Source organism: Leuresthes tenuis, unplaced genomic scaffold, assembly GCF_036924035.1.
Source record: "Leuresthes tenuis unplaced genomic scaffold, fLeuTen1.0.hap1 SCAF_7, whole genome shotgun sequence".
NCBI classification, from domain to species: Eukaryota; Metazoa; Chordata; class Actinopteri; order Atheriniformes; family Atherinopsidae; genus Leuresthes; species Leuresthes tenuis.
This window is the reverse complement of record NW_027325361.1, coordinates 35325420-35336209: the sequence shown is the minus strand read 5'-3', so window position 1 is coordinate 35336209 and position 10790 is coordinate 35325420. Positions and strand designations below refer to the sequence as shown.

The window sequence follows — 10790 nt, the reverse complement described above, 5'->3', positions numbered from 1 at the left end:
ATTCATTTTCAAAGTGTGAAAGCATTGCATGCAAGTTAGAAGTTATACATGTAATTATTGTAGTAAGCATCCTCAGTAAACATCACCATCTGGTATACAAGGGACAACATCCCCAACTACTAATCTGATCAAGTGAAGTGATATGATTGAAGACTTTAGTAAAGGCTGTTGGTCCCGCAGGAAGGAAACGATGGCCCTCTTAGGAAGGAGAAGCTACTTTGTGGAGTTTTAACTTTGGGAGGCCTGTTGCATGATGACTGAACATAGACTCAATATCTGTAGGTACTCATCTGCACCATCTGACAGGCACTTACCCACAACCTGAAACAGAGGGAAAATGCACATTAAGGCCATATGTAAAAATGTGATCATAGGATTTTATCTTCAACATGAAATTAAGTTCATTGTGGCTAAAATAACAATAAATGAAGTGACGTTCGGTTAACTTAGATATCAATCACATTTTCAATCTAAGGCTTGACCTTCAGCTTTCTAAGCTCGTTTACTTCAGTTTTCTAACGTCTAACTAATGTCTGCAGTAACAAACATGAGATGATATCATCTCATGTCATCAGATATTTTACTCAGACTGGACCATCACTTCTTTGTAACAGATGAAAACACCATTGTACTTCACATTTGCATGTACTGCCAAATACGTAAATCCTTGTCATCTAGCATCACAACCCCTTATATATATATTTCTTATTTGCACGACTATCTGTATGGTCTGTAATGGTTTCTTTTTTTTCTAAATGCACAGCTGTCCTAATTTAACTCTTTAGCTTCTGATATAGATCCATTTTATTTTCTACATTATTCAATTTCATGTTGTACATATTATGCTGACTAAAATATTTCCCTTTGAAGGATTAATTAAGTGTCCATTTTTCTGCGTACTTATGTACAATAATAATTCCAAAAAGATCAGGATGATATGCAACATGTAAATAAAACCAGAATGCAATCATTTGCAAATCTTAAACCAATGACCATAGAAAATATTTAAAGTGAAATTTTACAATTTTTTTTTAAATGAAACTTCAATGTCGCATCATGAATTTAATGATAGAATCCGATCTAAAAAGGTCATGTTAACCACTGTGTAGCTCTGCTTTTTCCCTTAACAATGGTCTATAAACATCTGGGAACAACAGAGACAATTTACTGGACTCTTTGGGAAAGGAATATTTCCTCATTATCTGATATGGGTTTCTATCTGCTTAACAGTCCTAGGTCTTCTTTGTCTTCTCTGCTCCTCTGGTACAAAACCATACTGCTGTAATAGATGCAATACACTATTTATCTTTGTCTTGCTAACATACACAAGGCCTTCCCTGAAAGAGATGTTTTTTGGATGAGAGCATATTTTGCTTAAACTGTTTTTACCCATCAGCATTGATTGTGCCTTTCCAAATGTGCAAGTTGCCAGTTTCCATATGCACCGATGTGTAGTAACCAAGGAGAAAACATATGTGACGAACCAAACACTTGGCCCTAAGAAAGAAAGCATTTCCTGCTGACCAATCACCCTTGGTAGAGGAAAAGGAGTAAACTTTTGCCAAGATCAAAGATTTACAGTCTCTGATTAATTTACACACAGATTCAAACAGCCCACAGATGAAAGACATTTACCCCCCAAGTCCACAGACTTAGTGAAACGCTGGGTTGGGGGGTGACAAGGAGCCTCATGAGTGAACCAGCTTTTGGTTCTCCATCAATTTCATGCATGTTTTTAAAACTCATGTCAATATACTTTGGACTAGTGTACCAGTCAGCCATTGTTAATCTTGGGGGATATAATTTTGATACATCTTCCATGGATCAACATTGTCATCTCGTGGTGACAGCCAGTGAATAATCAAGTATAGATGGATAATCATGTTTGTGGAACTTCCAAAAACCATTGTCCTGTAAGCATAAGGTTACAACACTCAAAGTGGGGGATTATTGGATTTTTTTTTTGTTAATGAGTCGTCTTTCTGTATACCCTTTAAAATAGGAAAGTGTGCCTTATACAAACATTGCAGCTTGATTATTATCATGAGCTGTTCCTTACTTCTTACTGGAAATGCTGCAGATAATGATACATTTCACCAAGATACAACAAAAAAAACCCGTTCAACTACCCAAGTTATCGTCATTCACTCCCCACAAATACGGATCTACCTACCTGCATGTGAGTTTATTCTTTTTAATACTAAAGCCAAATGCTAACTAAATACTTTTGACTGACGAAGTATGTCAATTAAGATAATATTTCAAACAAAATACGTACTGCCATTTTCTCTGTGATGACTGATTTTTGCTTGTCAGTAATGTCTTGCTCTATGATGGAATCATGGAGTTGACTCAGGATCTGTGTCGCTGCATAGCCTTCCTCTATCAGATTCTGACAGGGGAAAAAAGGAAAAATGTAAGTAACAGAATTTTAACTTAGTTCATAGATATCATTTAGAACGACAGTCCATGTCTAAGTGACCATGTTACTATAAATTTTGGACACAAACATGAAAAGGCAGGAAAAAGCAAAAGCATGCCTCAACACCTACCCTCACTGTCATCTCTAGTTTCTCAAATGTTCCTTTTGAAAAGATATGGAACAAGTTGTCAATCATCTTGGAAGGAACGACCTATAAGACAGTAGATAAAGGGTGATGTGAATTAAATAAAGGAGGGTATGAGCTCAAGTGCGCAAAACGAGACATAAAAAAAAAAATCCATCATAAGTGCATCAACAATCTTTTGTAATATAATGTGTGACTCACCCCTGCTATTTCAATAACAGCATGACCAGTGATTTCCTTGTCAAAGTTGAGACGTGCTGCACTCTGGAGAAATGTAATGGCTTTCCGTAGGTCTCCTTCAGACACTTGCACCAGTATTGCTAAACTCTACACGAATTAAAAGAGAAAAAAAATTAATATTGAAATGTCATCTCCATCAGCCACAAAAAGAATGCCTTTGAGCTGAAGCTTATAAACATTCATCCAGCTGCAGTTATGCGCATGCTGTTGATGCAGCATAGCATGTATGTACACAAACATACACATAAACCACACACACTCAATTATATCAACATTCATTTCTCTTCTACCTCTTTTGTGTAGCTGAGGTTCTCCTTCGCACAGATTTTCAGGAGACGCTCTTCTTGGATCTGATTCGCCAAAGGTTTGAAACGAAACTTGGAACATCTGGAGGCAAGAGGCTCAATAACCCTAAAGAACACACACAGATACACTGGTTTATATGCCAGAGCAGATCCTCTATTGACATAATGCAATTCCAAAGCCCAATCCCCTACCTTTAATCATCACAACTGAATGCCTATTCTAACCATTCCACTAAATCCTAACCCACTTCTTACCCTGACCCTAAAACAAAGTCTTAACCTTCCACAATCACTTCATACTAATGGCGACAAGGTCCCAATAAACACACGTGATTCAAGATTAATAAATTACCGGGTTGTTAAAATGAATCCCGGGTAATCACAAGTGGACAGTGCAAAACACGAATGCGACAGCATTCAGAAGGAATATGAACATTCAGATCTGATCACTCAGGCCACATTCAGAGGTGGTCCAGCATGCTGTCATATCTTAGATTCAACTTCATGCAAGCAGTAGCTACCTCCAGGAGGTCTCCTTTTCCTGGTTTCCTCTCAAATTGCGAAGAAGCCTTAAGACTCGCAGGATGAATTATTCACAAAAGAAATTTCTCCTCATCTTTAATTTTTTGTCTGTAGACTGTGAGCAAAGCAGCTGCGAGCACAGCTCCAAAGCTCCGCATCTGTCGGTCCTGGGAGTTGCCTTTCAATGGGCCTGAACCCGATGAAGCTTGTTTACAGCTGTATTGGTTCTTTCATGACAGAGGAAGGCCGTGAGCTTTCTTTGCTGCAGTTGTCTATTGTAGCCTGTGGACATGACATGGAAAATCCTGTAGTCTCAATAGAGATATCAGTCAAATGCAGGTGATGAATAACTAGGGCAGATCATCAGTGATGGAACCTGGGGTCATCGTGCGTTTCAGATCTTTAAACATCATCCACCCTCAAGCCCAGGCAACCCAATAGGGGCTGATCAGACCCTGACTATTTCTGTAGTAGCTACAAACAAATCAGCCCTTTTATTCCAGAGCCACCTCAAGGCATCTTTGCAGCCGAGAGATGTTTGGATGGCTCTCCTCCTCTTCCCTCCTGTAATGCCAAGTGCAGAATGAGCCTTGCATAGGGACTGTCAAACAAAACCCCTGCAGCCAACCTCAACAGGAAAGCACCCGTCTCTCCAGCCTAGTTTCTGGCAAGCTTGTCCATCATATTTCCATCTCTTTAAAAGCAATTCATGTGGAGACTTTAGCATATAATTAAGACACACATATGTACAAACATTCATTCACTCACATGCTCACCCCACTATTACAATGTGATTTTTTGGCAAGTGATAATCCTCAACTACAGTGATTTTCCTTCTCATATACTTGCTGCTGGTGATGTTGTTGCTGTTTGTTTGTTTGTTGTGCGTTTCTTCTCATCTATGTTTCTGCAGCTGCTCCTGACGACCCGCATATGGCTGCAGTTTGCTTTCATGACTCTCCACAGATGCAGCAGTTGGTTACCTGGTTTTTGGCTATTGGTGTGCATCTTTTCAAGCCATCTCTTTTCCTCTCTTTCTTTTATCTGTCCTTTCAAAAGAACAAAAACAATGGAGCTGCAAACTCTGATGAGAACACTGGCACTGTAAACTGTGGGCTTTGGAAAAAAAAAAGAAGAAAGAAAGTATAAGAGAATCTCGCAATCTATTGTCTTGGGGTATTCCTTGTATACCGTTCATGTGACATATCTTTGCTGTTCGCATAATAAATTCACCAAGACGCTGCCTGACCGAGTCAGACTACTCTAATTCTTTCTCTACAACAGTTGCAGCTGTGATTCTGCTTGATTTACTGCCTCATCAGCTCTTCCTTTCACTCCACGACAAAATAGACTTTTGGAATTGTGGAACGTAATGATCTCCTTTCGCTCATAAATGGATGGTATGCTATACTAGAGGAGATAATCAAGAAAGCATCGGAGCACCTTTAAATAGAATTTGGAGATTTTTTAAAACGGCTCTTATCTTGGGTGCTACCCAGATACTTCTGGGTCATATAAATATAAATAAGGAAGGTTCATAAGCAAAATAGACCATTTGACAGGGCCCATAGAGTCCTAACTTTTGTGGAATTGGGGTTGTATGGCAAGTAACTGTAGTGGGGAAAAAAGGGCCCTACAGACAGCTGCATGTATGCCTCTGTTCAGTCATACCAACTATGCGCCATGTGTGCATGTCCTATGGAGCATCAGAAGTAAGTGAGCCAAGTAACCATTAGTTTGTGCAATTAAAAAGTGACAGGGGGTGTTACCCAAAACAGACAACTCTGGAGGTGTCTCACTGTATTGTTTGGCTATATTTCGATGACTGGCTAAATAAATGCCCACTGCTTGAACTTTACAGAAGATTCATTTTGACTCCTTGTCTCTTGACTATATATATATATATATATATATATATATATATAAATATATATATATGTATTTTTTTTAACCACTGAATTGAATACAGTTTTTGAGAACTTCCACACACAATTTTACTGAGGTGACCAAGACGGGATGTAGTGAGACCTCCACGAAATAACTGAGATCCAAGTAGTCATTGAGGATCAACGTAAGGGTGCAGTGAACACACATACTTAGTGTGTCCACTTGCAAATGGATCATCAAGGACATATGTTAGGACAAGATCTGAACAGGGCCACAGGGCCACAAAGCACTTTTTGTGTCTGAAGTCTCTGGGATCTGACCTGCTTATATAGTTACAAATGAGACAGAAGCGGGTGGTGCGAGACTCTTTCTCCATGGATCGTCTAAGAGCAGCCTGAGCTGCTGATGTCATAGCGTCTGCTTCATCCAGGATGATAATCTTAAAAGGAGGACATGGCTTCCCACTGTAAATACAACAAAACACAATTACCAAATCTTTTGGAATTAGATTAAATCTCACTGACCAAGTTATTTATAACAACTTCACTTGATTCATTTGAAGTGTTTGCTCATGAAGAAATCATTTCTAAGCAACATTTCTTTGACACAGAAGTGGTGCACCAGGCTGCAATTACAATCCAACGGTACACTTTTTTAGAGGTTGCCATTAAAACTATTTTAAGATACTATAGATGTTTACATTCTTATTGATCATGGTGTCTGATCAGCCCATAATCATTCTGTATCATAATCTTGAGTTTAAGATTAATCTTAAACTCTTAATCTGCTGAAACCCCCAAAAAAGAAGTTGACCCCAAATGTCTAAAAGCAAGCTGGCACCAGCAGAGCGCTGTAGCAAATTAGTAGTTTTCAGGACATTTTACAATTTGTCCCAGTTCCCTTGATTCATCAATTTGGCATATACTATGCATATCTGAATATAAAGCTAACACAGCTGAATGAACATCACTGGTGAACAGGTACATCTGATCTTTCCATTGGTGTGTGTGAAGTTTGACTAAATTCAAGTAAAGTCAGGTCTTTCAGTCTTTGTCAGGATTCCTGAGCATTCATGTTCTGCAGTGAGTGCCGACTCACTCCGGACGACTCCCAGACACAGTGAGCTGAGCAAAGTGCTTGATTTTCTCTCTGACAACCTGGATACCACGTTCATCCGAGGCATTCAGTTCTAGAACCCTCTGTCTGTATAGATCTGGACTGAGGGAGACACAGTTGAGGAAAACAGGATTTGTACATGACGAAATTCCATTTACAGAAAAGCAAAATTATTAACATACAAAAATAATAACAAAGAACTTTCTGGTACTGCACAGAGCTGGAACACAGCAATAAACAGTTCACTCACCCATAAAGTTCTCTTGCAGCAGCTAAGATGGTGGATGTCTTTCCTGTTCCAGGAGGGCCATAAAAGAGCAAGTTGGGAAGCTGCAATTACAATAGAACTTTAGTACCACTGTGGCCTACTGGTCAAATGAAAAAAACATGAACATTAAAGAATAAACAAATGTTGATAATGGCCATATGTTGTCTCCATGGCCTTTTCCAAATATTGTTAATTTTCAATGAACTGATAATATCCAGATATCATGCAGTCCAATTCCCCATTTACAGTTTGAGTGTTTGTCTTTTTAAACTACATACAGTGATGAATTTGATGCGGCTTTCCCTCTCTCCTTTCACTTTTCTGGTCTGTCTTTTGGTGACAACCTTCTTTCATGCTGAATTTTCAGGATTCTGTGAAATAATACGCAATACCTGCAATCCTGACTTGGTCACATTGCAACTGCTCTGATTTGCAATAGAAATATAACAAAGTAAAAGTTGATGACATTTATTTAAGTTTGAACTGCCTGCAGACAAATTTACTCCGAGGTTATTCAAGAAAGGTTGTGCTGATGAATAAATATCACTTCTGTTCTTACTTCCCCGCTCAATGCTTTTCTCTACTTATTATCATCACAATGCATATGACCTCGGACATGGCACCTGAGCCAAATGGATGAAAACTGAAAACTTTGATCAATCGGTCTTTGTTGACAGGATATGTGCCTCAGAATTTTAAGGTTGCTGTAATTAAACCTTTACTTAAAAAACAACCTACTCTTGATTCAGAAGTGTTTGCTAATTATCGACCTATATCCTTCTGGATAAACTCCAAGGTTCCTCACTGTAGAACTAGAAGCCAAGGATCATGTGCAAAATGAGAAGCTACAGGAAATAACCCAGAGCAGTTTTATTTTTTACTTGCACCAAATAACTGCAAAGTAAACCATGTAGGGGTAAAAGCTGGTTATTTACTTGTATAATAATATGATATTTGAGTTTGCTTTATATTCAGATATAGCATATCATATATAAACCATATTATATTCTAAATTAAGACCCACAGCCACAGGGATGGACAGTGCACGACTGTTATTGCGATTGCAGAAGTTTAGACTTGAAACATTGAAAGTGACGGGCAGAAATGATCACTTAGTCAGATTTCTGTCATATGTCCTTACTGAAAAACACCCGGGTGCTCAGACATGACACCATCATGTACAACTGCAGGAAAATCGAACGACATTTCTATGATACACTGAATGGTCCAACTAACTCTGGCATTTACATCATTTGTAATCAGATTACTATTGTACAGGCCCATGAATAAGATTTATGTTTTTATTTTTAAGTGCATTATGTTTAAAATTCACAATTGCGACACAGGGATGGCTATAAATCAATTAGCAAAAGTTACTGCACTTACATCTGCTCCTTCCATAGTCTTCTTCAGGACAGCTACAACTTCCTCCTGGAAGGCTACCTCATCAACACATTTTGGTCTGCTGTAGTTTAGAAAAAAAGAAGAGAAAAAAGAAAAAAGAAAAAAATGTTAATATATATTGATCAGTTAACTAATCTGACCCATATGATTCTACTATAACCTATTATCAACAGAAAGTATGTCATCAGTGTCTATATTGTCTGTTTTCTAGGTGTATAACCCCTGCAACAGCCTAACTGTAACATGTATCTCAAAGGTTATTGGCGACATTCCAGGAATGTGTCATTTTAATCGTAATCATAATGGTTTTCCCACCTATCAATATGTAGGAAAAAAAAGAAGTCACTTAATCATATTACGCAGCATTACAATAGCCAAAAAAGTTAAAAACAAGGATCAGCTGGTGGGAAAAAAAACTTAAATTGTTAACTGGGTTTTTGTTAACTTTAAATTAGGGTGATAATTTTTGAAAGGCACATCTCTGTGATTCACACTTACTATTTTTCCACCCAGGGAACAGCCTTGGCCTTCTTCTCTGTGCTCACGCCTGCTTTCGTCTTGCCCTTCAGAGGTCTGCTTTGAACAGTCGCTCCTTTCAAAAAGGCCTGCATGACTCCTCCTAAAGTTGCTCAAAGGAGAGACAAACTATCTTGTTAATACTGAAATAGCACTATCAAAAAAGTAACACAATAAAATTTAATGTGGACAAACAATACAGTAAATACTATGATGCATTTCAGGGCCTCCAAAAAAGAAAAATGTGACAATAATCAACCCATATGTCTTCGCCATTAGAAAATAGGAGTACAACAAAGTCACTGTGTGCGAGAAACAACAAGTCCAACAGTAACATAAGTAAATTAATTATATCTACAAAGTGCTTACACCTAACAAGCCACATTAACCCATTCACACATACACTCACAGTACTGGTAATATACACAGCATCACAGGCTCTCTCTCTCTCTGTCACTCACTGGAATACACACAAACACTCATGCGCGCGTCCGCCACCAAGCTCTCATTTCAAAGTTATTCAGACCTCACTCTGACTTAAGCACTGCAGGCCTGGTTAACTACATGTACCAACTAATATGAATACCCTGTGATTAGCTGTTGCCTCCCAGCTGCATTAATCAAACTTACCCTATTTAACGACCGCTGCAGTAAAAATAAAACCTTTCGCTGAGTATTGAGCAGTCAGAGTAACTTTACGTTAACGCTAACAGACTGCCAGGTTCACTGCGCCTTAAGACAAAAAGTAACACTGCACTCCCGCCCTGGCGACGAACAGGACTTCCGTCGATGATACTTTGTGGTTTGCAGTCAGCGACTGCGCTCCTTTGTTTTTGTGGCGGTTAGCAAACCACGCTGGTGCAGTACCGCCACCAACTGGTGTGGAGTGTGAGTGAGGCAGTGCACTGTAAAAAAACAGAAAATAACAAACACAAAACATTCTTCTTCTTCTTCTTCTTCTTCTTTGATGTTTAATGGCAGCTGGCATCCTTGGTGTTGCATATGCCGCCATCTACTGGACTAAATTTCTCTCTTTTTTCCTTCTTATTTCTTCTTTTCTATATTCTTTTAATTATTCCAGTATTTACCAAGAATCTTATTGTTATTCTCATCCCTTCCTTAAACTTAGCAGATTCTACTATGATTTTCAAATTATATTCTGTTATTCCTGCCCTCTGCAGCCCTATCTTCATTATTTCCCTCTCCCTTCCATATCTGGGACATGCTATCAACAGATGTTCCACTGTTTCCTTCTCCCCACAGCTACACTGCCCAGTTGGATGTTTCCCCATTATCTTAAGTGTATTATTCAGTTTACAATGACCTATTCTTATCCTGCTAATAATTACTTGTTCTGTTCTGTTCTGTCCATAACACCCTGCCTCTCCTGCTACACTTTGTAATTTATATAAATGTCTTCCTTTTTCCTGATTCTTCCAATATTGATTCCACTGATTGTTTATTTCTTTCCATACTAAACTTTTCCCTTCTGTTTTTGATAATTTTACTTTCATTTCCACCACCTCTTTCTTTACTGCCTCCTTAGCAGCTTTGTCTGCTTTTTCATTTCCTTTTATTCCTACATGAGCTGGTACCCACATGAACACTATTTCCCTCCCCTGTTGCATTAACCTGGATGTTTTTAACTGTATTTCATATAAAATTTCCTGATGTGTTTTTGCTGTTCCGCTTTTAATACTTAAGAGTGATGAAAATGAATCGCTACATATAACTATTCTCCTATCCCTCACCCCCTCCATCCATTCAATTGCTATCAATATTGCACATAATTCCACTGCACATATACTTAAATGATCTGATGTTCTTTTTGAAATGGTCTTATTATAAATGGGAACCACCATTGCTGCTGCTGTTACTCCTGTTGCCTGTTCTTTGGACCCATCTGTATATATATATATACACATATTCTCCATATTTTTCCTCCACATAGCTATAAAATTCCTG

The 10790-nt window shown here is 38.4% G+C and overlaps 1 protein-coding gene across 1 annotated transcript; it reads right to left on the bottom strand.

Moving 5' to 3' along the window:
- rfc4 (replication factor C (activator 1) 4) lies at nucleotides 1-9617 on the bottom strand. Its single transcript, XM_072390216.1, has 11 exons — nucleotides 9456-9617; nucleotides 8808-8928; nucleotides 8292-8370; nucleotides 6888-6967; nucleotides 6620-6739; nucleotides 5842-5985; nucleotides 3098-3218; nucleotides 2769-2894; nucleotides 2553-2633; nucleotides 2279-2392; nucleotides 1-321 (listed from the first exon to the last, which is right to left on the bottom strand). The coding sequence occupies exons 2-11, from the start codon at nucleotides 8918-8920 to the stop codon at nucleotides 229-231; spliced, it is 1071 nt and encodes a 356-aa protein (XP_072246317.1). The 5' UTR covers nucleotides 8921-8928; nucleotides 9456-9617; the 3' UTR covers nucleotides 1-228.
- Between the last annotated feature and the right edge of the window lie 1173 nt (nucleotides 9618-10790).

Coding starts and splice junctions, on each gene's coding strand:
- rfc4 (XM_072390216.1), bottom strand. CDS start 8,920: ATGCAGGCCTTTTTGAAAGGAGCGACTGTTCAAAGCAGACCTCTGAAG. Junction 6,968..8,291: donor AGACTATGGAAGGAGCAGAT/GTAAGTGCAGTA, acceptor TTGTAATTGCAG/CTTCCCAACTTGCTCTTTTA. Junction 2,393..2,552: donor AACTAGAGATGACAGTGAGG/GTAGGTGTTGAG, acceptor TTCCCCTGTCAG/AATCTGATAGAGGAAGGCTA.